This window comes from Falco rusticolus, chromosome 7 (genome assembly GCF_015220075.1).
Source record: "Falco rusticolus isolate bFalRus1 chromosome 7, bFalRus1.pri, whole genome shotgun sequence".
Lineage (NCBI taxonomy): Eukaryota > Metazoa > Chordata > Aves > Falconiformes > Falconidae > Falco > Falco rusticolus.
The window spans coordinates 1,786,716-1,812,623 of NC_051193.1; the positions used below are offsets into that span (position 1 = coordinate 1,786,716).

At 53.9% G+C, this 25,908-nt stretch overlaps 1 protein-coding gene across 2 annotated transcripts; it reads right to left on the reverse strand.

The window, feature by feature from the left end:
• Positions 1–1,447: 1,447 nt before the first annotated feature.
• Positions 1,448–13,787, reverse strand: INSYN1 (inhibitory synaptic factor 1). Of its 2 annotated transcripts, none has more exons than XM_037396138.1 (4): positions 13,706–13,787; positions 12,950–13,111; positions 11,894–12,634; positions 1,448–2,167 (listed from the first exon to the last, which is right to left on the reverse strand). In XM_037396138.1, the coding sequence occupies exons 3-4, from the start codon at positions 12,074–12,076 to the stop codon at positions 1,469–1,471; spliced, it is 882 nt and encodes a 293-aa protein (XP_037252035.1). In that variant the 5' UTR covers positions 12,077–12,634; positions 12,950–13,111; positions 13,706–13,787; the 3' UTR covers positions 1,448–1,468. The 2 variants fall into 2 exon arrangements, with proteins under 2 accessions (XP_037252035.1, XP_037252034.1); XM_037396137.1 differs by lacking the exon at positions 13,706–13,787 and adding an exon at positions 13,436–13,563 and having other exon boundaries at positions 1,469–2,167.
• Positions 13,788–25,908: the final 12,121 nt, after the last annotated feature.

The window sequence follows — 25,908 nt, forward strand, 5'->3', positions numbered from 1 at the left end:
TCTGCAGAGCTCTTCCTTCTCCCAGCTTTGTCCAGAGCTGGGTTATCGCAGTGGGGACCCGGATGGATGCTGTCTGGATCAGAAGCACTGAACCCTCCCAGGCTCTGCACATGGTGGAATCCTACGCTGATCACCCAGGTGATGCCATGTCCCTTGGGTCCTAAAAACTAAAAAAAAAAAAAAAAAAAAAAAAAAAAAAAAGTAATTCACCCATGATTTGGGTGAAAGACTTTTCTCCTACTATGATTTGGGTTGGATTCAGAGTGTTTTGATCACTGCCACTTCCTCTTTGGTGGGCATTTTTCATGAGCATCCCTTGCCCATGGTAGTGATGCTGGGAGGCAGCAAGGGTCCTGCCTCCGGGCAGGCACTCAGGGTGACTGTGGGAAAAGGCTTGAAACAGAGCATCTCTGACCTGGATTGAAAATAAAGGAGTCAAGGCGGTGTTGTTTGGCTGCCAGGCTTGGAAAAACACACTGTCATGCCAGGGATGCTTGGGGGCTGGCGGTGCAAATGCATCTCTGTGGGAAGAAAAGCCGATGGGGAGGACACAGGGGTGTTTGCCTCCAGGACCAGGTGCTGCACCAACCCCTTTGGATGCTGAAGGCTTCGGCAAAACCTGGAAGCTGCAAAAATGCCAAGGGTGGATTTGGAGGTTCAGATTCCTTAATTTTTTTTTACACCCAAATCGGGGCTGAGGCTTTTGAAATGCAAAACCAGATGTGGGTACCTACAGAAAAGCTGGAGACATTTCCTGCATCATTTTAAGGTGATTGCAAGACTTGGAGGTCACTAATGTTTCCCCTGGACCTGGTATAAAGGTTGGAAACTGGGGGGTGGGAGCAGGTCCCCACCCCAGCTCCTTGGCACTGGTGTGCTTTGGCTCCCTCCAAGCCCCTCTCCAGCCCTCAGGGGCCACATGCTGGCCAAGGGAGTGACAATCCTGGTGACATCCCCGCTCCACTCAGACATCAGATATGACAAACCAGATCACACCAGATCTTTTTAAGCCAAACAGGAATCAAATGTCCCAGGGAGGGACATTTGTCCTGTCTGGTCCAGCCACCTCCCCTCTCCAGCATCCCCATGTCCCCATCCATCTCCCAGCCACAACCTCAGAGGCACTGGTTCTCCCCTTCATATAGGCTTCCCTCTATTGGTACATATATACATATTATATATATATGTTATTATTATTTCTCCATGATGGACGGTTTATTGATCTGAAGCGTCTGTCCACAAAAAAAAAAAAAAAAAAAAAAACCAGTTTAAAATTCCCTGAGCCTCAAAAATGACGGGTAGGTAGTTCGGACATTTGTCTTCTTGCCACCTTTTCATGTTGATTTTATTATTAGTATTGATTTATTTAAATATATATTTATATATATTTATATATTTTCTTTTCTGTCCCTCCCCAGGAATCCCCCCATCCACCCACCCTCCCCAAATCCGTGTGGTGGAGCCAGCGTCAGTTTTTATTTTTAATTTTCTGCTTGGCCGGGATATAAGGCAGCACCGTCTGGGTGCTTTTATCGGCTACGGTCTGGGTGCTGCTGTTCCTCATCAGCCGCCGTGCTGGGGGTCCGCCCCCGCCCCCCCCACCGCCACTCATGGAAGGATGCTTTGAGGGTGGCCCCGCCAGCACCTTACGCCCGGGCTCCTCAGGGCCATCATCCCCGGGGGATGCCGTGCTGTCACCGTCCCGGTCGTCATCGCAGCACAGAGCGTGGTAAAGCACCTTGTCGCTGAACCGGACCCGTTCCCGCGTGCCAGCCGGCCGGTGATGTGAGACCTTCTGGCTGGCCGGCGTGCTGAAGGCTTCCTCGCTGGATGAATCCGGGGTCCCCCCTCCCCGGGGACCGTTGGTGATGGGGATCCCCCCGTTCATCAGCCGGTAATCCAGCTGGCGAGCTGGTGGGGGCTGCGGCTGCGGCCGGTGGGGCTCGGGACCATCGCCTGGGTCGGAGGGGGTGGAAGCATCCAGGAAGGAGCAGAATTCCCAGCTGTCGGAGAGGATGTCGGAGGTGGTGAAATCGAGGGGTCCCAGCTCAAAGGTGCCCCCCCCCTTCTCGCTGCTGGAGGTGCTGCTGGCCGTTGCCGTTGTCCAGTCGTCCGGCTCCAGCTCGAACTCGAAGTCGGAGGTCAGCCGGTCGATCTGGCTCACCACCTGCGGGCAGACGGATGGATGGACGGGCAGAGGAGCTGCTGGGCAGGGCTCTCCTGCTTTTGCTCCGCAATAACACCACATCCCTAAATAACTGCCACTTCCCCCAGCACTACCAGTGTGATGAGCTGGGAGGGCTCGGCTCAACGGAACTGCTCTGGCAGCCCCTTGGCAGGGGCAAAAGCCCACCCGGCGGCACGGCACCCACAGGTCCCAAGCAGGTGGTGAAGCCTTGGGTGCCCCTGGGTGCTCGATGCAGCAGGATGGGCCTTCCCCAGGGTGGCCCTGGGGTCTGCCTTGTCCCCTGGGGCCATGAATGCCACCCCAAATCCCCATGCACATGGTGTCCTTTGGTCCCTTGCACTTGGCCATGGGGACCCACCATCAACCGCCACCTCCTCCCCCTGGAAAAGGCAGCTCCACAGGTGGGTAAACTGAGGCAGGGGGTGGAAAATGTCCCGTGGTCATGGGACAAACTACACAAGCAGGTGCAGGGTCTGTGGGGACATCTTTGCCCTGACTGGGATGCTGATGGGCTTGGTCCCCAATCCTTCATCTCCTCCAAAGTGTTGAGTATGTCAAGACCCGGGGTGGCTTGGGGACAGGGTCATGGCCCCGGCACACTGCAGGGGATGGACACCACATGGAGCATGAATAAAACAAGCCCTTAAAAAAGTTAAAAATAAGAAATGTAATGTCCTAGCTGATGTTCAAGCCACTGGCAGGGGTGGAAGGAAGGGAGGAAGGGTCTCCTTCCTCCTATGTTCTACTTCTAATGACCTTGCTGAGGTTTCAGATCCAAGAGGCTCATCACCCACCTTCAAGTCTTTAATCCCATCCAGCAAAACAGCTGCCCAGCACCAAGCACAGCACTAATCCTGCCCAGGGTACCCCAATCCCACCCAAGCACCCATTGCTGTGGCATCCAGCTGGAGTCATCACTGTTTCCCTGTGGTATTTCTTGGCTGATGTTTCTGCGTGTATATACGTGTGCGGGGGTGTGTGTGGCTTTATTTTATGTGGGAGGCAGAGCACGATGCAAAAATTCAACTCCGCAGCAGTTGGAAGTGTGTATTTTTGGCAGGGTTGCTGGCTTGCCTCCCCCCCTCTCTGGGGGAGCTGGCAGAGGGCCTGACCGGCCCCGGTGCTGCCAAGCAGGAGGTGGGCAGCGGCAGACACGGGGCGGGGGGGGGCTATGGGGAACCCCTCAATACCCCTTGTACAACTGATGCATTTTGTGCCACTCCCCCCCGCCTCAGCATGGGCATCTGTGGCCATGGGTGCCTGTGGCACCCCGGGGCTGTGTCCTTTCCACCTCCCCCTGGCCCCCGCATCCTGCACATAGAGCATTTGGGAGCAAAAATCTCCCCTTTGCTTGTTTTTTTCCAGGTGGTTTTTCCATGCATAAATGGTTTTTCCTGGTTATTTTTCATTATTGCCATTTTCTACCTGTTTTTCCTTCCACTGCTCTTCCACATGTCCTTTCCTCGTGGAAATCGGCCACAAATTTCCCAAAACGAGGGAGAGAAGAAAAATCAATGGGCAACATCCTGCCAGACATGTTTCCTTCCCTTCTCCTCATGCCACTGGAAAGACCTGCCATATCTCCACCAGTCCCACGGGTCATCAACGGGTGCTGGACCTCCTCAGCCACCGAGCATAATTAAGCACGGCACTTCTCTGTCATTTTTATGCTGCTGTTATTCTAGAACTCCATTTTTTTGAGTTCCATTTTGTTGGGGGAAACTGAGTCCTCAGGCCCGGACACCTCATCCCATCCTTATGGGGTGACCGAGGGGGGGCACTTCAAAGCTGCTGTCACGGTGCTAGGTTGCCCTTGGTCTCTGCATCCCTTTGCTGGATGCTGGTGTGCAGAGGTGTGGGTCACCGCTATAAATCACTAAAGGCACCATAAACTAGAGCTCAGCAGAGCAGGCTCCTCACAAAGCCCTTGTGGGTGAGGACGCGTGGGCAGAGTTAAGGGTAATTTAGTGTGTCTGGGCATCTGAAACCAGGAGCCCGCGGGGATGATTATGCTGCCAGCAGCCAAAGTTGCTCTGTTACATTCTGCTGTCCTAATTTTAATAAAATTCCCATATCCAAGCTCCAAATTTCACTTCTTTGACAACCCTGCCCATCCAGCTCTCCTGCCAAGCTCCTGAGGAGACAACACCAAGGATGAGGGACCCCAACCCCCACTTGCTTGTTGAGGGGGTTCCAGCCACGGGCACTCAGCACCCTCCTTTTTAAATCAGCTGCAGATCCCTGTGGGACATCTCCAGGCTCTGGCTGCAGACAGGACCATTTCTTGGGCCACCAAATGCTGTGTGACAACTTGGGGACAATCAGGATGGGCAACTCTGGAGGACAAAATAGTGTCACCTCCATGGGGGCACAACTCCAAGGGGCACAGGGGTCTGATGGGATTTGGGTGAGGGTGGTGGGGTTGGATGTGCACACTTGCTGCCCAATGCAAACATGGAGCAGAGCAACCAGGGACACCTGTGAATGAGGAGACCCTTTCTGAGATGGGACCAGATCGTGTCACCAGGAAAATGCAGGTGGAAGGGCTGGGGATTGCTGCCCAGGAGCATGTTGGACACGTTAACTACAAAAAACAACTTTCCAGAGAAAAAGAGCTGAATGAGAAACGAGTGCTCCCACCATCAGACCTGAGCAGACAGGGATGGACACTAATACAGCTTAACAGCCCTGATCAGCCCCACCTGGGACCCCCACCCCACCCATGGCCCAGGAGCCCATATCAGCTCAGTCCTGAGATGCAAGCTGCTTTCTGAGTTGTGCTGCCTGACAGTGTGTCCCTAGCTCCATGCGGTGCCCCCCCCCCCCCCCCGGGCTGTTTGTCTCTGGATGGACCCCTTGAAGCCCAGCTCTGGTCCTGCTTGCAGGATAGACCTTGTGCCTACGTTGTGTCCCTGTCTCCTGGAGGGACTTTGGGTCCCCAGAGGAGTGCCAGGGATGGTGAGCTGGGCGCTTCTCACCTCAGGCAGCAGAAGGCAATGGGCTTTGCCTAAGCTCCTTGCCCATGATCTCCTGCTTATTGCTCCTGCTTCTCTGCCCACGTGAGGCCTCCAGGGAGGGTGGGCAGGGACCCATCCATCCTTTGAGCTTTGGCTTTGAAGGGTGCAGAAGGTGAGCTGGAAGCATCTGCATCAGCATCCGTGAGAAAGTCTTGAAATTAGAAAAAATGCTTTTGTCTGCTCCTAATGCACCACCAGACACCCCCTCCCCCCCACTTTTTCTTTTTTTCTTTTTTTTTTTTTCTTTCTTTGGCTGGGGAGAAAGGGCGGAACTCAAGGAAAAGAGGAAAAAATAAGATGTGAGCTCTTCTTTCTCAGTGACAAGAAAGAATTAGGGAAAAGGGTAGGAAAAGAGCTGTCTTTGGGAAACACCCGGCTATTATTATTTTTTAATAAGGCAGCAAATGATTCTGCTGAAACCCTCAGCTAAAATGAGATCACCTCTGTTTTCACAAAGGCTCGGTGATTACAGCACAGGGTTCAGGGCCAGCATTTCCCTGGCCTTCAAGTTGGGTCTCTGTCACCCAGGGTCCCTGCTCTTCTTCTCCCTCATCCTCATTAAAGGGACCTGCTGCAGTTTGGGCTTGCTTGGTGCCAGCAGGAGGCACATCCCCATCCCGGTCCTCGTCCCCATCGCAGCACATGGGGATTAGTGTCACATCAGCGGTGGCTCCCTCCGGGCTATTTTTAGGAATGCTTTCTATTTTAAACGGGTGGTGGTGGTGCGGGGGGATGATGGGGTGTTAAATACCTATGTGACATTTGGTACCCGCTGAGGATTTCAATGTAAAGTAGGATTTGGACTTTTTTCTTTCCCGAGGCAGGTTGTCAAAGCTTTTTTTAGCTGAGGCCATCACTGCTGGCAGAGGGAGCCGGGGTAAGAGTGGGAGGGATGGACCAGACCTGGGATCGGGTGGTGTGGGGTGATGCTGCCATCATCATTCCCATGAACTGGGGATGGCTCTGTCCCTCTATAAGCAGGTGAGGAGGGTTGGGGTGTCCTCAGCATGTGCTGGAGGTGCCACAGGGGTGACCAAGAGAGGACGTGTCCCCATCCTCCCTCACCTTTAGGTCTGACCCTGGTGCGAAGAGCCACCTTTTTGGTGACAGCAGAGCATCACTGCTCAAACCAGGAATACCTGGCAGCAGGGAAACAGGGAGCAAAAATAATTCCCCTTGACCTCGTGTGGGGTGTCACTGAGGGGCCTCATCCTGCTGTGCCCAGGTGCCCTGAAAGCAAGTGCTGGGTGGCCAAGGGTTCTCAGCTCTTGCCTGAAGGGATGAGCTTTGAGCAGCCAGTGGATGAACTGAAGTGATGCAGTGGGATGGGCCCACATCCACGTGGGCACTGAGCAAGGATGTGCTAAACCACGGTACTGACCAGTTCACCCCCACCTGAAAAACCAGCTCCCACCATTCAGCCCAGCTGGGAGTGCTGGGTGCTCCCCTTGCTCCGCAGATGGTCACCCACACCCGTGGAGTTTGCTGGCAGCCAGAAGCTTTTCAGATAAAAGCCTGGGTGCCCCAAATTAGATGTTTACCTCCCCAGCTAAGGCAGATGTTGAACATCTGGAACATCGTTGTTTTTTAATGAGATTTTTGGTTATTGGCTGCAAATGAAGCACCGAGATCCCTGGCTCCGGGTTGGGATTGGTGGCTCCAGATTCCACATTTTGGCCATGCTGTTTCCTATCGAGGAGTGAAACCTCCTGGAAGCTCGAGAAGATGCTGGAGAGGCGAAGGATGGGGACATCAAAGGCTTCGTGGCCAGTAATTGGTAATGCATATTCCCGAGGCTGGGGAAGGAGCTGGAAGATGCTGGGATCAAAGTGGTGCAATCTAACAGCCCCTTCATCCCAGCGCGGCCTTTGAAGCAGATGGGCGAAGCGGATCGGTGCTCGGGGCAGGTACTGTTGGGTGAAGGGGGGGCCGAGGGGGGGAAGATCAAAGTGGGGGGATGGGGCACTGCGCTGCCTAGGGTTGTCTTTGCCTCAATGTTGGAGGGAAACCAGTGTGTGTCCCCTCAGCTGCCCTCCTGCAAGATGCAACTGTTTTCTCCACCCAGAGCCAAACATCTCATCCCCAGCCGGGTTGGGAGAAGAGTGAGGATTTTCGTGCATCCTCCCCAGACCCGACATTCCCTCAGCTGCTGGCTGGATCCCCAGCGCCCCGCTGCGCACCTGCAGCAGCACATGTTGGGGTCCAGGGATTTTCCCATGTTAGGCAGCTGCTGGATCTGACCCGCCTGGCCCTGCGCTGTGCTTTGCTACCAGCTCATGCACGGAGGGGATGTGCAACGGGACCATGTAGCCCATGCAAAAAATCCCCAACCCTATTCCCAAAGCATCAAATCATCCCGAAGGCATTTGACACCATTTCCTTGAACATCAGTTCCTCCCTCCATGGGGGAAAAGAGCCACCCCACGACCCCACAGCCAAACACTCCGGGAGCAGGGACCTTCCTGCATCTCCCAAACCATTTCCCAGCACAGGCAAGGTGAGTAAATATTTAATAAGGAATAAATGATTAATTAGAGCTTGCAAAGTGAAGCTGGGTTACAGGGGCCTCTCTTCCCTGAGCTGATGCTTATAAATGAGCGTGCCGTGGATCTCGGGATCATTTGCTAGATCATCAGCTGCTAAATAGTTCAAAATCATCGCACAGATCTCTAAAACATGTTATTATTAGAATAATAAGCTGCCTTCTCGCCGTGAACTTTCCCAAGCGTTCCCAGCTAATCACCTATTGATTACAACATTATTAAGGTATTTATAATCATAAAGGATTGCAGGGAGGATTTTATTCCTGCCTAAGGCTTGGAGGGGACCCCTCGGTGCTGCTTCCCTTGGTGGTGGGACCCCACTGCTCCCATGTCAGGAAATGCAGGGGCGATAGGACCCTTCCCGTGGGATTTTGGAGGGTTTGCACATAGGGACACTTGCACAGATACTTGTGTTTGTTTCCCACCTCCGAATATAACCCATGGATGGTTTCTGACCCCCAGCACTAATCCCACACAAGGTTGGGAAGGAGCTCAGCCTTGCAGTGAGATGGCCAAGATCTCCTGGGGTATTTTCTTCCCTGTGGCATTATCCTTATCCCTGGGAAGAGGGCAGGGTTGGCAGGAGGCGCGTGGGAGGGCAGGCAGCGTGGCAAGCGCTTGGCGGAAGCGCCTTCCCTGCCTACCTCCTGCCTGATTTCTACTTCCAGTGTGTGATTTCAATCAAAGATTTTAATAATCATTTTCCCCTCACATAATACAGCCCTGTCTTGGAGTGCTGGGGAATAATTATATACACAAAAGGGAAAGAGGGAGGGAGGGAGAGTGGGAGCAGAGAAACTGGTAAAACAGCATCCTGAATCAAACGGACATCTGGAATGACAGCCTTCAGGTGGGAACTGCTCCAGGGAGCCAGGGATGGAGCCTGAACCAGGGTCTGCTCCCATGTCACATCCCCAGGGATGGGCCAGCAGAGCTGGAATGCCCTGGGGTCCCCCACTGAAACCACCCCCCTGAGCATCCTGCAATCCCGGCTGAGTCAGGGACTCAAAATCTCTGCTGGAGCAGGGACAACATGGAGAGAAAAGCCTTATGTGAGCTAGAGCCGGCTGTGCTTGGAGCTGGTGACTGGTTTTGGAGCAGGAATGATCCCTGGGTGAAAGCCCTTGTGCCTGCACAGGGATTTTGATGGCTTTGGGGGTTATTTTTGTCAGGGTGGTTATAACCTGTCTCCTTCTTCCAGATCTGTAAAGTCTCAGTACCCAGCTCCTCTTGCAAGCAGAACCTGGAAGGAGCAGGTCCAGCATCACCCAGTGCCCTCCAGCATTATCCTGTGAAGGTCTTCCAGCTCCATGGGTGTGTTTGACACAGCAGGATCGGGCCCACCACTGTCCTCCCTGAGCACATCCAACCTCATGCCGCAACCCACTGGCAAAGCCCCAAGCAGAGGAGACGGCCGCAGGGATGGACATTTCCAAAGCCCCCGTGGTGGCTCCACTGGAGAATACACCAACGTCACAAGTGCCAGGGCCCTGGTGGCACTGAAGGGCATCAATGGCCCCAAGCAGCCCCACCTCGTACCCCCACCCATGATCCCACCTAAGCTCGGGGCCGTCAGTCCCTGCCTAGGGCTGCCTGAGCCAGCCTTGTCCCCATGTCCCAGCCCGCACTTCCAGCCAAGGAAAAGCACCACCACGTGCAAGGCAGACTGCCACAAGGGATTATTTTTTTTACTTCTCTTTCACCGATATCCTAAAGCTTACGATTTGCCAGCCTGGTGTCTGCTACATTCTTTTCCGGGTGGGTTTGAAAGAGAGTTATGCATAACGTGCTCCCATCGAGCTTGCTCTGAGGGGTCCAGAGGACAAGGAGTTGAATTTGCAAAGCCTCTAACACCCAACGTCCCTGGTTTGGGGAAAACTGGACCTCTCTTTCTTTGGAGTCTCTGGAGCCTAGTTTAGCCCGGTTGGAGCAGCATTTTAGCTCTGGAGCCTGCTCTTGTACTGAGTTCTACACCGTTTTGTATAAATTCAACTAATTGCTGCAAAGTTAGACGGGTATGTTGTAGGAGTTGTTGAGAAGGGTCGAAGTTTAGGACCCAGCTGACGGTGGGGGTCTCATGGGGCATGGACTCCCTCCCTGGCACAAGAGCAGGGTCTCCCTAGGGTGAGGGGCAGAGGATGGGTGTCCTCTGGCCACCCTCTGCTCCTCAAGGCACAGGGTCCTGCTGTGCCCAGCTCAGCCCTTCCACCTTCCAAAGTTATTACTCCTCTTTTGAACCTGCTTCCCAAAACCCGTCCCCAGGGAATGCCAGGAGCCCTTTACCCCTCCCCTGTGCCCTCAGGCCACTTGCTCCTCTTCTCTGCTCTGAGACACACTGGTAGAGCTTGACTTGGGCAGCTTACCAAGGATGCTGCAGGGATGCTCAAGGTCCTTCTGGCCTCAAGAGCTGGACCTGGACAGGGACCTTGTAGAGCCACCTGAAGCTTGCTGGAAAGAACAACCCAGCCTTCTCTGTGAAACGGTCAGAGATTTACCCCATCCCAGTCCTCCTTATCCCTCCACATCCTCGGCAGAAGGGATGCTCGTAGTGGTCCCACCTGGCCTTAAATCCATGGGCCCAATAAAGGGGGACAATTGCCATCATCCTCATTTTAAAGCCCTCTTTAGGCTCCTGGAGGAGCACGAAGTGATCTTGGGCTAAACGGAAAATAGCTCTGCCTCCTGATTATTACCATTATGACTATTTAATCCAGCAGAGATTTTTCAAAGGGGTTTTGGGCTCCCCCATTGGCGTTGCAGGAATCGGGGGGGGGCTTTTTGCTTTGGGTGGCCAGGTTTGTTTTCTGCTGCAGGAAAGACCGGCAAGGCCATGAGAGAAAGGAAAATCTCTAGGGATGCCACCATCAGGTTGCGCCCTTGCGGGAACCCAGTGGGGCAGTGTGGCAGGACGTGGCATCTGCCTGGTGCTGGCTTTCCCGGTGGGATGGCCCCCCTAAAATCTCCCAGATAGAGCAGAGCCATCCCAAAGGAGGACACAGCATCCCAAGGGATGCTTCAGGCTAGAAGATGTCACCTCCCTGACCACTGCCGTGTCTGCACTGAGGATGACGTTGGTCCCCCTGCATCAGCACTCTCGGCAGGCAAATGTCACCGACCCATGCGGAGCTGCTCCATGGTGGCCCCGTGGCAAAACCTCCGCTGAATTCTGCCCTTCCTGGGGGCAGACAAGGTTTCACGTGGCTCTGGATAGAACTCCATGCTCAGCTCAGGCCACGGAAAGGACGCAAATGCCCTCCTGCCCTATTGCAAAAGCGAGCTGCCGCACTGCACTCAAGGCAACCATGCTCTTCCCACCCATCACTTCTCCCACCACCTGCAGAGATGTCCTAAATTACCAGCCCCAGCCAGGTTCCCTTGCCCCCTACCTTGGAGATGTGTGGCCCAAACACTTGAGTCACAGAGATATTAAATTCCCCACCAAACCAACTCTGCCATCCTCTGCACTGGAACGAAACTCCAACCACACTTTATATGTGTGTATATAAATATATACTTTTTTTTTTTTTTTTTCCAGGAGTAATGGACCCTGACAGCCAGGCTATGGGACAGCCAGTCGCTTTGGCCCCCTCTGCACCATGTGGACCCCCCTCCTTATCACACCCAAGGCTGATGCCATATTTTCGGTGCTCTCTGCAATGCCAGAGGAACCCACCATCCCCTTTCCATCCACCCCTCTTGTTTGAAAGGGGCCTGAAAAACAGTCCCAAGCCCACCAAAGGAGAGCAGAGCTGACTGTGGCATGGTGCCCATGGCACCAGTTCCCCCAGCCCCAGTGTGTGATCCCATGGTGCTTCTCCCACCACCAGCACCCACAGGGACGATGCCTCGGCCGGTCCCCCTGACCCCAAGCAAACCCTGGTGTCAAGGTCAAGAGCAATTCTGCAAACCATGTCTATGTTTTTCTCCCCTTTCTTTTTGAAAATCCTATTGCATATCAGCTGGGCTCTGCCACCCCAAGTCCCTCCTGGAGCTGATGGGTTGCGGGTGCTGAGCTGGCTCTGCTCCTCCAGCCTGGCCGTGGAGGCAGGAACCAGGCAGAGGGACAGGGACAGGGCACCCCACTCTGGGGCCAGCAGCTACCACGACCCGCGCAGGGATGCGATGGTCCCCCAGGGCTTTCCTACCTCCCGAAGCTCCTTGGCCACCTCCTTGAGCTCCTGTAAGATGCCTTCCAGTTGCCCGATCACCATTTTCATCCGACTCCGGATCCTTTCCCTTTCACAATTACTCTTGCTGCTGCTACAATTGCTGCTGCTGCTGCTGGGGTGGTCACTGGGCTGCCTGTCCTGGCAGGTCCGGGAGTCCATCCTTCCCTACCGGCCTCGGTTCCCGGCCCCAACAGCTCTGTCCATCCTGCTCCCCTCTAGCCGGGTGGCCTGGCGTCCACGCAGCCCCTCTCGGCTGGGGAGCTTTCAACATCTTAACGTTCCCCTGCCTCCAAGAAAGTCCCAGCCACACGCTTGCCTCCCTGCAAGGTCGGGGGGCTCTGGTTCGGAGCGGGGAGCAGGGTTGGGATGCAGCATGCGGAGCTGGGAGTGCTGCAAAGAGGGCTTAGCCAGTGGCAGTGGGGAGATGTGGGGTGGCCATGGGGTGAGCGAAGGAGGCGAGTGCTGCCTGGTCAAGCCAGCAGGAGGAGGAGGAGGAGGAAGAGTCCCTTGGATGTCCCAGGAAGATAAAATCCAGCAGGTCACGCCTTGCCTGCTCCCCAGTGCTGGGGAGGGGTACACGGGGCTGGATGTCCCCAGGGTGTGATGCTGCCCCCCACGTCGGGCCCTCACTCTGGGGTCACCAGCTCCAGCGTTGGGTGGTGGGGGTGGGTGTCTCCCAGCTGGCCACAGGTGTCCTGAGGAGCCCAGAGTCCCCTCCTGCAAGGACAGACAGACAGGCAATGTGACAGTGCCATCCCTTCTGGAGCCAGAAAGCTGGGGTGGGCTCTGCCCACTCCTGCCTTGCCTTGATCTCAACCCCAGCATGAAGACAAGCCCCCAGGTACCCCCACAGTGCTCCCCCCCAGTTGAGGGGGGGGAGGATGGAGCCTGGCACTGTTCCTGGCACCCCCTCTTTTCTCTCCCCCCCCCCCCCCCCAGTTTGAGACCTGGAGACTGGGCACAGTGGGGTCTCACCGAGCCAGATGGGTGGATAGGTGACAGCCAGGGAGCCGTGGCGGCTCAGGAACTTACCGTCACGATCCAGACCCCCCTTGGCTTCACTCCAAGCTCTTCCTTGTCCTTTTTTTTCCCTTCTTCTTTTCTTACTTCCTCCCCCTCCTCCTCCTCCTCTTCCTCCTCCCTCAGGGTTTTGTGTGGCACAAGAGGAGTCCGGGGGCCACTTTCCTTCGGTCGCTGTTGGAAGGGGTGAGACGTTACCAGAGGTGACAGCTTGCCATGGATGGGGGACACGTCCCGGGGGGACTCCTCTGCTTTGAGGGGGGGTCAGGCAGCCTCTTCCCCCCGCAGGGGCCTTCCCACAGCCATCCTCCTCCCGGGCTCAAGCCCCAACCCCGCCTTGGCCCAGGAGGGGGAAAAACCCACCTTGCCCCCAAATGCCCCCCCCATCTTTCCGCGAGGGGGGGGCAAACAGCACGGGTGGAGGCGGAATGTGGCTGGGGGGGCGCATCCCCTCAGCTCAGGGGTGCGCACAGGGAGGGGGGGTCCTGGCATGCTTACATTTCCATCCCCGGTACCCGCATCCTCCATCCCCGCTGCTCGCATCCTTCATCCCTGGTACCCGCATCCTCCGGGGCACCGGGGATGGAGGATGTCGGTACCCGCATCTTCCATCCCCGCTCCCCGCACCCTCCCTCCCGGCTGCTCGCATCCTCCCTCCCCGGTGCCCGCATCACCCCCTCCTCCTCCTCCTCCTCCCCCCTCCTCCCTCCTCCCCGGTGCCCCCGCTGCCCGCACCCCCGCAGCCTCCCCCGTGCCCCCGGGACCGACCGGCGGCAGCGGTGCGGGCTCAGGGCCGGCCGCCCCCTGGGCGCCGGGCGGGCGGAGCGGGGCGGGGGGCGCCCGGCGCCCCGGGCAGAGCCATGGGGCGGGCGGAGCGGCGGTGGGCGCCGGCCCCCGGCCCCGGCCGCAGCCTCCCCGCTCCCCGCGGCTCCCGGCTCGGCTCGCCCCGGCGGCTGCTGTGTCAGAGAAAGGGGCCGAGCCTCCGCCGGGCGGGGGGGGCTTAAAGGGGCCGGGAGCCCCTTTGCACGGCGCGGAGCGGGGAGGGGGCAGCGCCGAGGGAAACTGAGGCAGCGCCGGGGGGGGAGGGGCTTGCCTGGGGGGGTGTCTCTGCCTCAGTTTCCCCAATCTCCCCCACAAAAAAATAATAGCCTTATTAAGGCTGGTCCCTTCCCAACGCAGAAGCCCCTCCCGGTCCTGGGGGTCATATCTGGGGCCAGTTCCTGCAGGATCTGTCACAAGGCACCGGCACCCGGGGTGCAGCAGCAGCACCTCAGCAAAGGGCCCTGCTGCAGGACCTGCCTGGGCAGTAGGAAAACAGTAGCCACGGCCTGTACGTGCTTGTGTGTGGTGGGGGGCTGCTCTGGGGGCCCCCCAACACGGGGAGGCAATGGGCCGGCAGCAGGGATGCAGCGTGGGGCTGTCAGCGCTGGGAACAAGGAGGAATTCTTGTCCCAGGGTTGAACCGTGACGATAGGTGGCAATCCCAGGTCTGCAGGAGATGAGGCGGCATGTGCGGCGTGTGCGGCGTGTGCGCATACGTGTTAGTTATTGCCTCCTACCGGGTGTGTTCAAAAGTGCTGAACACACTTCTTGGCATGGACCTGAACTGACTCATCCTTAAGTGAGCAGCTTGTCATGAGGTGATGTTTTGGGGGCTCTTCTGCTTCTCGCGGAACAGTCGGGTTGGGGTTCAGCGGTGGATCCTGGGGATGGCAGGAGCGCCGGGGCGTGTGGCAGACACTGGCGAGCAACCCCGCCGTGCACAGCTTTATTGCAAGGATATTTTCCAGGGTAACCGTATGGCTGGTGGGATGTTTTCAGCAGGAACCTGCTCCATGCAATAATTCGCACCCGAAGCTCAGCTGGTGACAACGTGGCCACCTGGGTTCCCGACAGCCACGGCACTCTCTCCTCTGCTCCCAGGCTCTGATTTCCTCTGATAGCAGGTTAATGCCAGCTCCTGCTCTGCCTCTGCCATTAAGCAGGCAGAGCCGAAAATCATCAGGGAGCTTAGGACAGTAATTTGGGGAAAGAGTGGAGGTGGTAAAACTGAGATGGAGGTGCTGCTCCTGGGAAATCCACCTTGGACCAGTGATGCGGTTTCGTCTCCGAACACGCGCAGTGGATCTGGCGTGGAAAGGTGATAAAAGATTTTGAATTATTTTGGCCAGAGGAGGACCTGAATAAACTACAGTGGGGGATCAAATGAGTGGCCAAGACAAGACGTGGGCTGAGGAGGAAACACGCCCCATCCATGACCTGCTCTTCCCCTCTCCCACAAGAATCTGCTCGCCACCTCTGTGGTGGGTAACGGCAGCCCAGGGAGTTTTGGTCTGAGCCAGTTGGTAACAAATGCTCGCAAATACCCATTGCCAGCGCTGGAGAGCCCGACCTTGGGTGTCGGCACTGCCAAAAGCCTGTTTTGGAAAGTCTTGTCCATGACGGTGAAGCTAAGCAGCAGAAATGGCCCTGCAGGAACGTCCAAAGCTTCCATCATGAGGTGAGAGGCCCCAGCCATGTTTCCTATGACTTTCTGAAACCCTCTGGATGGTGTCTTGAGGGTGTGAAATAAAGGGGTGCCAGTCAGCTTTACCCTGAAAAGGGGACAGAAAGGCTCAGCCTTTACGAGACACACGAGAAGCCAAGCCTGCAGCACCCCTCACCCTTCGCCCCAGCTTACCTATGTTCCAACGCCCTGGATGGACATCCTCAGCTGGTCCTGTGCTGAGGGGCACCCCTGGCCCCGAGCCCCCCCCTCTATGGGCACAAGACAGTGGCTGTGGGGGGGGATGTCCATCTGTCCTGCCTGGGTCCTGCTGTGAAAGCCACCATGTTCTGGCTGCTGGTGGGCAACCTGGCGGCTGGTGGGTTCATCATTTCTGGAGGAAGACTAGAAACAGGGTGGTTTGGTATTTTTAAAATCTATTTTCTGTTTTTATCTGCTGTTTTGCAAAGCCTGAACTCTTCCCCATGAAGAACTCGGTGAAGGACAGTCTTCAACAGGAGCTTCCCCAAGGATGCTGCTTCCCACCTGCGCATCACAGCCCAGGTCTGGGGAGTCATGGAACACCCCGCTTTCAGTATCCATGTGACGGATCTGTGTTCCCCACCTCCCTTCCAGATCCTCTCCTATCCCATCCCACCTTCCTCAGGGTCTCCCAGAGGAGTTGGGGGGGATCCCCAAATGCTGCCTAGCTTTGGTACCCCACTGATGGAGGGTTGGGGTTTCCAGGCAGGAGAGACACGGCTGAAGTGTGATGGGGAGAGAGGAGCGGTTTTATTCCCACCTCCCTAATATCACTCCCTCCCTCATTCTGCAATCTTTATTTATGCTTTTCGTTAGATCTGATTTACTGGGGATTTTCCCATTCCAGCAGGAAAACTGCCGGGAGGGGATTTCTCTGCAAAGCTTTCAGGCTCACGGGCGTTTTATTTTCCAGGGTCGTGCCAGGCTGGTTCCTGCAGGGTGGCTCTTGGCTTGGCAAGGCTTAGCAGGGGACCCCCACAGCGGGGAGTCCCCTCCGTCCCCCTGAAATCTCCCGTCATGGCCCTGGGATGGAGCCGGTCCCCATTGTCATGCTGCTGGCAGGTGCCCTTTGCTGCCGAGCCCGCTGATGTATCGCTTCCCCGCCGTGACTCACTGGCACAGATCTAATTTCTAATTAAATAGCGATTCTTTTCAGAGCCATTTATTTCTGTTTCTTTTGTATTTTGATTGGAGTGTCAGTCAGTTTTTCACCAGTTTGTCAATTCCTCTTTCCCTGAAGATTAGCGAGGAGAGATGTGAGAATACAGAAATACATGTTAGCAGCGCCGAGCCCGGGAGCGCCTCGGGTCCCAGCCACCCTGAGAAAACCTGCAGAGAATACAGTAAGTAACTGAGAAGGAGAAAGAAAATAATCCCTGAGAAAGCCTGTTTAGAGCAATGTCTGAAGATCTGTTTTCTTCCCCATCTCCATCACCCTTCCCTGACCTGCGGACCCACAAGTCCCATCCTGCCACGTTCCTGGTGGCAGCAAATGGTGACTTCCAGAGGAAAGCCCACGGGATGCTCATGATGAAACATCCTTCTCCTGGATGGACTTTATCCTTGGGACATTTGAAACATGGGACTTGGAAATTCATCTGAGGTGCTCCAAAATGTGGTCCTTGATGCTCAGCTCATGGTCTGGGGGAGAATGGGGCTCCCTTCCCTGCTGGGGTCTCAGCCACCCAGGGCAAGGGCTGGGGTGAAATCAAAATCATCTCACTCAGTGATAATTAGGGATTTTTTGGTGAGATGGACCATAACAGGCTTTTTGGGGGGGCTTCAGTCTGTTGCCCGCCAGTAAAGCCTGGCAGCTCCAGTGCTGCCTGCTCTGCCTGGCGTTGGTGTTGCAGTTGGTACCCTCAGCACTTTGCTCCAGCTCAAAGTCATGTCATGGAGGGTCCAAATTCCCAGTGGCTACTGATCCCAGTGAGCAGAGCATCCTGATATTTCGAATCACAGCCTGGCCATGGTGAGGATAAGGAGCAGAAACTGTTGCTGGTGTTGAGCAGTGCTGGTTTTGCTCAGCCAGAGTGCTCAGGCCATGTGTTGAAGACAGGCAATTTTAGGTCAACTTGCAGCTCTTAAGTGGGTAGGAAGAAAAAAAGCCTATTAAAATGGAGCAACAGTGTAGGTGTGATCTGCAAAACCATCCAATTTGTTGGGAATGGGACATGGGAAAACCCACAACTGCTTTCCAAAGATGCTTTCAAAATGGGAAACTGCTCCTACCTTGAGAAAAAGGTTATATTTTAATGAACTTGTGTATCCTGATGGAAAATATGTACCCTATCACATGGGGCTGTTGGCCTGCATTATACTGACCCATCCAGCTCTTGAACAAAGCACTAGAGGAAGTCACCAACACAGCCCAAATAAACCTGAGGCACCCAGCCTCCCTCCCCAGGGCTTTTAGCCCAGCTACATCCCACCTGGGGAGGGTGGGACCATCATAGAAGGATTTAAGCGGCCTCAGCAGCCATCTACAGGGCTTTAGAGTAAGGGGGTTTCTTCTGGTTCTGAGGGTTTTGGCAAGGGGGGGATTGTCCCCATGTAAGCTGTGGAGGAGCTGGTACTGGTGAGCAGTGATTAACCCCAAAGTAGGGCTCTTCTCCCCAGGATTTGGCCCCTTGGGGTTTCTATCCTGATTTTCTAACCGTAGAGGCTGAGCTCTGGGCAGCTTGGAGGTGCTTTTAATGAAGCTTTTCTATGTTAAAGGGTTCCCTGTTGCTGCAAAGCTGGGATGGGGATGGATGTGGGATCCTCTCCATCACTAGGTCAGCTAAAAGCCCTGTAGAAACATTGCTCTTCTTTTTAATATTAGAAAACCTGGTTGTGGAGACAGGTCATCCCTATCGTTTCCATCTTGTTCTGGGATTTATTGGTTACTTGGATGGATGGAGCTAGGAGCATTGTTGCTTTAACAGCCAGTGGATCTGGATGTCTCTGGGTTCAGGCAGACGTATCTGATCCCCCGTAGCGGGGGAAATCAATGTGGCTTCATGCCCTTATTAATTTCTTGTCGGGGAAAGTGCGCCGGGCTTGCACTGAAGTATGAAATGAAGTAGGCAGGGAGTAGGGAGAGCAAATATTAGCGTTCTTAATGGCCTTTTGTTTTACTAGCAAAACCGCTATTAATCACCCCAGCGAGGGATGCCGAGCCTTCTCAGGGATAGCTCCTGTCTGCAAACAGCACTGGAAATGAGCAGGAGGGAGACCTCCCACCATCTGTGCTGGGGCTCGTGTGGGGAGTGAGCTTGGGGTCTTGCAGAGCTGGGGGTGCCAGCTTCCCCAAATAGGAAGCCTTAAAAATGCACATTTTTGGCTGTGCTAGAGAGGTAGAGGTGTCTGCTGGGGAGCATGGGGCTGAGAACCACTGGATGATGCCTCCTGCTGAGCTGGCAGGTGGCATCAATGCTCTGTGCCTCAGTTTCCCTTTGGTTTCTGTGTTTGGACTGAAAGTGCTCCAGGAGAGCACAGGAGCTATCGAGAGGCTGGTGGGCAGCAGGCAGGTGGCACCAAGGACTGGGGTGAATAAAAGTTATTCTGGGCCTTAGCCTGGGCTCAGACTTGAGCCCCTGGAAAGCACCTGCTGAGATTAAGCGTTAAAGCATCTTTTTCTGCCATCCTGAGCTTGTACATGGCTGTCTCGTTTGAGTTTGGTATGCCATATTTTAAGTGGCAGTCTTTCATAAAGGCCAGTCAGAAGTGTGGCTCAGCAGGCTCTGGGCTCCTCTGGGGCTGCCCGGTGGGGAGGGCTGGGAGGTACCAGGGATGCAGCAAGGCTGGGCTTGGAGCAGCCCCAGCAGCAGCCAAGGGCTGTGGGCCAGTGCTGGAGCTCGACAGCAAAGCAGATTTTTCCAGCTGCTTTTCAAAAGAAACCTACCCAAATAAATGCTGAAAGGAAAAATAAGCCTTTCCCCAAAGCTTTGGAAGAGGGTTTTCCAGCTTCTCTTGCACTTTCCTTTCCCTTGGAGGGATGCAGCATCAGCAGTGATGTTCTGTGAATGAAATGCTGATTTGGCCCAAAACTGCATCTTTCCCCGCCCTCCATTTGACACCTGCCAGGACAATTACACCCGGGTAGTACAGTGCTGGGACAGGAGATGTCCTTGGGAGCTCTGGGCTTGGTCCTGTCCTTGGGGAGACCCTCTGCAAGGAGAATACCAAGCAGATGGACCTGACCCATGCCAAGGGGACCTTGTGCTAATCTCATTTCTGCATGTTGCAGAGTGCCTGCCTGCAGGATTAGGCCGACTCCTTGGGCTTCATTTACATTTTTAAAAGCCTTGTCCATGACCTTATCCGAGTCTCTGGCTCTCATCCGTCTTCTGTAGTTCTGTGGGGACCAAGTTGTGCTGGCGAGTGCTCAGAGATGCTCTGGCATGGCCAGGCTGGGGAGATGGCTGTAAATGGGAAGGATAAAATCAGTGGGATTTGGGATGTGCTGCCTTGTTGACTTTGAAGACCCCAAATGATTTAGGGGGTCTGGAAAAGCAAAGTTAGATTTGCAGGGCCAAGTCTGCAAGTGCCATCTGCACATCCCTTGGGACCAGCGGTCCTGGCAGAGCCCAGCCACAGCAATGCCTGTTGAGACAACTTGGATTTAAGGCTTTCCTGATGTTTCCTGATAACTTCAGCCCAGATCCCATTTGGTTCTTTGTTTGTTTGGATCATCGTGGTGCTGGGATGGGGAGACCACACCTCCAGCTGCTATATGTGACCATCACAAGGGCTGGATGTAATTACAGCATCTTTTCCTGCTAGGCTGGTACCTTGGTGTTAAATGTGAGAGCTGAGCCCTGGCAGGGGAAAGGTGACCTTGCTTATGTTGCATAGGAAGGTTTCCATTTCAAATTCTTCATGATTTATGGTGTGCAATGATAAATAATTAATCAGGGGGACCTCTGGCCCCAGAGGGCGGCAGTGCGGTGAATGGGCTGCTGCAGAACTGGCTGCGGGCACAGGGATGTGGCTGCTTCTGGGGCAGGACTTAGGATGGGGGAAAATGCTGCTCATTTTGGCCACCACCTCCTCCTTACTTCACTGATCAGAAGCTGCTGCTGCCTACTTAGAAATGTTAATATTAATGGAGTTGGTTACTGCTCCTGTCCCACCCAGCAGCTCCTGTCCTTGTGGCATCTGGTCCAGGAGGGTCTGAGCCATCCTGTGGTGTTCCAGTTGTGATTCACTGGTTAGATAAAACGGAAATTTCTATCAAAATTTCTTTCAAACTAAATCTTTTTTGCAATAGGAACGGAAAAGCACAATCACAGGGAGTTTCCAAATGCAAATCTCCTTTTCTGTGCAGCGGCTTGTTTAAATGCTGCAGCGAAATGGCGCTGGCATCCTCCAGGCACAAACAACTCTGAAACTTGGACAAAAGCATGGAAATTTGGGGGTTGCCAAGCATTCTGTGGGGGTTTTGGGCTGATTTTTTTTTTTCCTGGAAAACTTTGGCTGTCTCTGCTCCAGGGCCCTGCTTAGCATGGTGAATTTGCAAATGAAAATCCTTTAAGCTCAGTAACAAGGAAGGATTTTGTACCTTGGGGCTGGGTGAGTCCACTAATGTGATGTTATGAAAGGCTGTTAGAAACCCCAAATGTTACTTTCCTTGATAGCTTTTGGGGCTAGATGTATTAAATCTGCTGGGTTTCATGGCAGGATTAGTTAGTGGTAGACAGAACTGCCCGGCGGTGGAAAATCCATGTGATAACATGCTTTTTCATGTCATATCCCTTGATTGCTTTTGCCCAGGTAAACTTGGTAATTAAAAAAAAAAAAAAAAAGGCACGATATGCCCTGGCTGTGACTTAGCATGTGAGCTGGGTGCCGGACAAGGGCAGGGTGCCCAGCACAGCCTTATACAACAGAGAATCTTCCCTCTGCATGGGTGGCTTTAAGGACCAGGAACAGTTTAAACAAAAAAGCTCCAGCCCCATTTTCCTCCTTTCTGTGCTGCCAACTTATGCCACAGCCTGGTCCCATATCTGCTTGGGGCATCCCTGGCCAGGCTGGGGGGACATTTAGCACAGGATTCTCCTGGAGTAGGGATGATTTCAGCAGCGTTGGGTTTCCATGACAACCTGTGCAGCATCCTGGGAGCCAGGGCTGCTCACACATGCACACCCCAAGATGCAACTACCTGGGAAATTAGAGGAGGGGGGAAATAGCTACAGCTTAGCTGAGTCACTGCTGGCTTGTATTTATAGGCACTGGCAAAGCTCACTTTGGGATGCTAATAATATATTTTGTTAATCAGAGGCCACAGCAGAGAACTTCTTGCCTTCTAATTCCCTGCCGTGGCAGAGCTAGGGCTTGTTGAATAAATAGCCGTGGTGCTTTTGAGGGGGAAGAAAAAGCCAAGAATTGCCCCTAAAATCTCCGGCAAGCTGGTGAGGAGGAGGAGGAGGAGGAGGAAGGGGCTTGTGCATCCCTCTTGGATTTGGGCTGTGACCTTTTGATGCTGCAGGGTTTGCACATCACCCTGCACCATGCTGGGAGGACCCATGGATGCAACCAGGCTGGAAAACCAGCATCGGTGAGGCCAAAATTTGCTCTGGAATTTATCCCTCCAAAGCTGGCAAGGTGCTGCTTGCACTGCTTGTCCCTTCCATTGGCTAACGTTATGCTGCTGTCCCTGCTGCCACTTGCACTAAACCCACCAGGAGGTGACTGCCGCAGGGGGGGGGAATTTCAGTGTGGCTGTTAATGTTTTGCAGCAGCTTTCCAGACACAGCGGCAGTTTTGCATAAAATATCCTCCAGATGAATATTTTAAATGGACTTTAGTAAGATGCTAATAGGTTTTCACAGCTGATAAAATTAAGGCTGTGTTCCTTCAAACCTTGAGGAGCTGACTGAAGGGCTTTTTTTTTTTTTTCTTTATTATTTTTATTTTGCTGCTTTTTTGCAGTTCCTCTTTTGGTTGATGGTTTTCTTCTTCCTTCCACTAAGAACTGTTCACTTGGGTGTCCTCTGCCCTGGTGGGGTGCTCCTAGGCAAGGTCTGTGGCAAAGAATGTCACCTCAGCCCATTGGAAAAAACATGAAGAGGTGCAGACAGGGTTGTGTTGAGTTCAGCTTGGCAAGGAACCAGAAAAATGGGCTTTAAATATACTCGCTTTGCTTCTTGTCCTGGGTTTACAGCTCTTCCACCAGTAGATCCTTCCTACCAACTGCTGTTGGGTCTCGACGCTCGCTTGGCTGTGGTTACCCAGAATTTCTGCCCCTGGTTTGTTGGTTTAAAAGCAAAAGCTGGTGTTCCTGGGGCCAGGTGAGCTGCTTGAGGATGCGTGCTCTCCATGAATGGTGCGAAGGAGGAATTTAATTCCTCTGTTGGTGAGTCTGGGAGGGTTTAACAGCCCCTGCCAGAGTTGTGCTGTGTCTCAAAGCCTTTCTTACTCCAGCACTGCCTGTGGAGGAGAGGCTGGGATAGAGAGCTGGATGAGCAGGTCTAGATGATGCTAAGAGCTCACCAGAAAAACATGTGGCTTCTTCTCCCTCTCCTTCCCTCTTCATGACTCCTTCCAAGAAGAAATGGGGACCCTGCAGGGCATGGGGCACCCCAGTGGGCTGTGTCTGCCTGGGGACGTCCCAGCTGCTTCCCTGCTGCCATTGTTCGTAGCTTTCAAAATCATCTGGCACATACTCCAGCTTTGGGCTCCTCTTTGTTAGGAGCCTTTTGGGACAGGCTGAACAAAATACAGCTGGCTGCTCCTGAGCTTTGGGGAAAATAGACATAAATAATTCTGTGACTGACTATTTTTTTTTTTTTTCCTGAAAAGTCCTGTGAGGGATGGAATGGGGATAGGACACTATGGAAAAAGTGCTCTGAACCCCATGCGTGCCTGACTCCACTCTTCTCAGTGTGCTTAGAGAGAATCCATTCCTTCTTGTGAGCGGGAATACACTTGATGGAAATCCGAAGTATTTAAATCTTCATAACTTGGAAAGGATTAGACAAATTTTCCTGAAACCTTCTTTGCTTCAGAGATGATGGCGAGATGCATGTGCCATGCCTGCAACTTCAGAAGGCATCCCTTCAGTTACACGGGTTCAACCTTTCTGACTCAAAGACATCTGCTGCAAGGCTGGGATTACCCCTCGCTGTCTGCCTTGCTCCCTCTCTCTGGTAAGAGCCAAGTGCTTAAGTATCGAAGCAACTGCAATATATATATATTGCTTCCCTTAAAGCTCATCAGGGGACAAAAAAAAAAAAAAAAAGATGGTTTGTTTAAACAGCTTTGCGGGTGCGTGGGCAGGAGCGAGGGAGGGTGCTGTGTGTTTGGGTGAGGTGGGGATGTATTGCTGGAGCGTCTGAGCTCCCGCTTGTGGGGTGGGTGTGTAAAATTGCACAAGTGTGTGTGCTTGGATCACCTCGAGTTTTGGCTGTGGCTGAGCTTCAGCTCTGGGGTGATGAGCGGCTGCCGTGGGGTCTCAGTGCTGCTGGTGCATCTGGAGGATGCACTCCCCACCCTGTAGCAGCATTATCTGTTCCACTTCTGCACAGCAAAGGGAAAGCACCAGCTTTCCTCATACTGAGAGTCAGACAAAATTAACCCTTGTGTGTGTAGCTGCTGGCTGGTGCCCTGTGACAGTGCTGCAAGCTCCAGGCTGTGCCCTCCCCCGTCTCCCCCAACATGTGCTGAGGCTTTGGAGCTGTGGTTGGGCAGTTTTCGGTTGTTTGGTGTGCACAGCACCCCGTAAAGCCCCAGGTGCTATGGGTGGGTCTTGCACCTTGGTATGACATCCCCTCCTGAAAGCGTTGCATCCCCTGGAGGGATGCACCTGGGCATGACAGGGGACAGCCATCCTGCCACAGGGTTTGGGTGCTGGCTGGGGGTGGTGGGTTGGGGGGTGCTTATGGTTGGCTTTGGCTGCAGATTGCCACCTCCCCAGGGTTTTCTTTCCTTGCTCTCCCACCTGAAACCCCCACCTTAAACCCTCCCTTCCCAGCTGTAAGAAGGGAGAGGAGGTGCTGAGACCAGGCAGGAGGGCTGACTTTATTTTGGAGGCACATCTGCCCAATGGGACACCCCAGGGATGCTGAGGCCGTGGGGGCAGAGCGCCACAGCCTCCATTTGGACCCTGATGCTGGGACCGTGGCTGATCCAGCAACATTTGCACGCTCCCTGGTGTACCCAGGATGTAAATGTACAGTTACTTTGCAAATCCAACAGGTTGGAAATGTCCCACAAAACCTCCTCAGCCCTCACTGTGTGGTTTTTGAGGCTGTGATCCCTCAGACTTCTTTCATGCAAAGAAGTGGGAGAGTGATGGGGAGAGATGGGAGCTCTGAGGCAGAGGAGGACCTCAGAGGACATGCTGCCCTTCCTGCTGTTGTGGCAACCCTGGGGCCAAAGCCTGTGAGATGCCTCCTGAACCTTGTCCTTGCCCATCTCTTGCCCCTGTGGTAGCTCTGGATGCAGGATGCTCCTCCCTGCTCAAAGAGGTGCCCTGGGAAGAGGGCACCCAAGAAAGGGGCAGTCCTGGTCTTCTCTGCTATCCAAAAGTGGTCAGAACCCTCAGCTCCGGTGATGCATCCCAAAATGACAGCATCTGGGATGGGCTCTGGGAAGGAGAAATTGGGCTGTTTGAACCCAGCAATGTCCTCTGGTGAGCTCAGGGGTGAGGAAATGCATCAGGAAAGCCAAACTGGAATATTCCCCCTGACCTCTTCTCCAGCTCCCTTGTTTCTGTTACAAAAAACTCAGGTATTTTTAGAAACTGTTTCGGCATGTATAAAAGGTGACCAGCTGAGGCTGTGCCATCTCTCCCAGAATAATACCACTGTGCAGGAATTACCCCCAGCTACCAGGATCAGCATCTGTCCTGAGATGAAAAAAAGTCATGAGGGCTTAAAAATAGCTTTGAGAGGGTTATGTCATACCACTAGAAAATGAAGAAGGGGGGGTGGGGGGAAGCCACAACCTGCGCAACCTCCATAACTTAGTGCGTCCAGCCCTGACTCTGATGGTTATTCCCTGAGCCTGTATCCCCATCTCTGTGCATCCCTTGTAGGAGATTTATCCTGAGGTCATGCCTTCCCTGTTTTCAAAAGGCACAGTGGAACAGCAAGAAATAAATGTACTGGACAGTAAGAAGAGGAACTGTAATAAAATGAGCCTGTAAAAACTCTTCCTAATGTCCCGTGCTCAGTCTACTTGTTTTAATATTCCCCAGTTTCTGCTGCTGGGTGCATTAAAAAAAAAAAAAAAATTTTACAGGTTTTTCCCTGTCCAGAGACACTAAATCTGTCTCTATGTTTTTTTTCGGTCATGCTTCCTGATGGTGTTCAGAGCTGGATGAATTTTTCCAGCCTGCTGCAGGCGCTAATTTGCCTGGGACAGATGCTGAACAGGCTGCCCTGTATGGGGACAGCTATCCTGGGCTTTCTTTGAGAAGGTACTTTTCCTCACTGGTAAAGAAGTTGAGAGTAACTCT

Excerpts from the sequence above, each read along its gene's own strand:
- INSYN1 (XM_037396138.1), bottom strand. The coding sequence starts at position 12,076 with ATGGACTCCCGGACCTGCCAGGACAGGCAGCCCAGTGACCACCCCAGC. Across the intron at positions 2,168-11,893 it reads TGGCCAAGGAGCTTCGGGAG|GTGGTGAGCCAGATCGACCG; the intron begins GTAGGAAAGCCC and ends GTCTGCCCGCAG.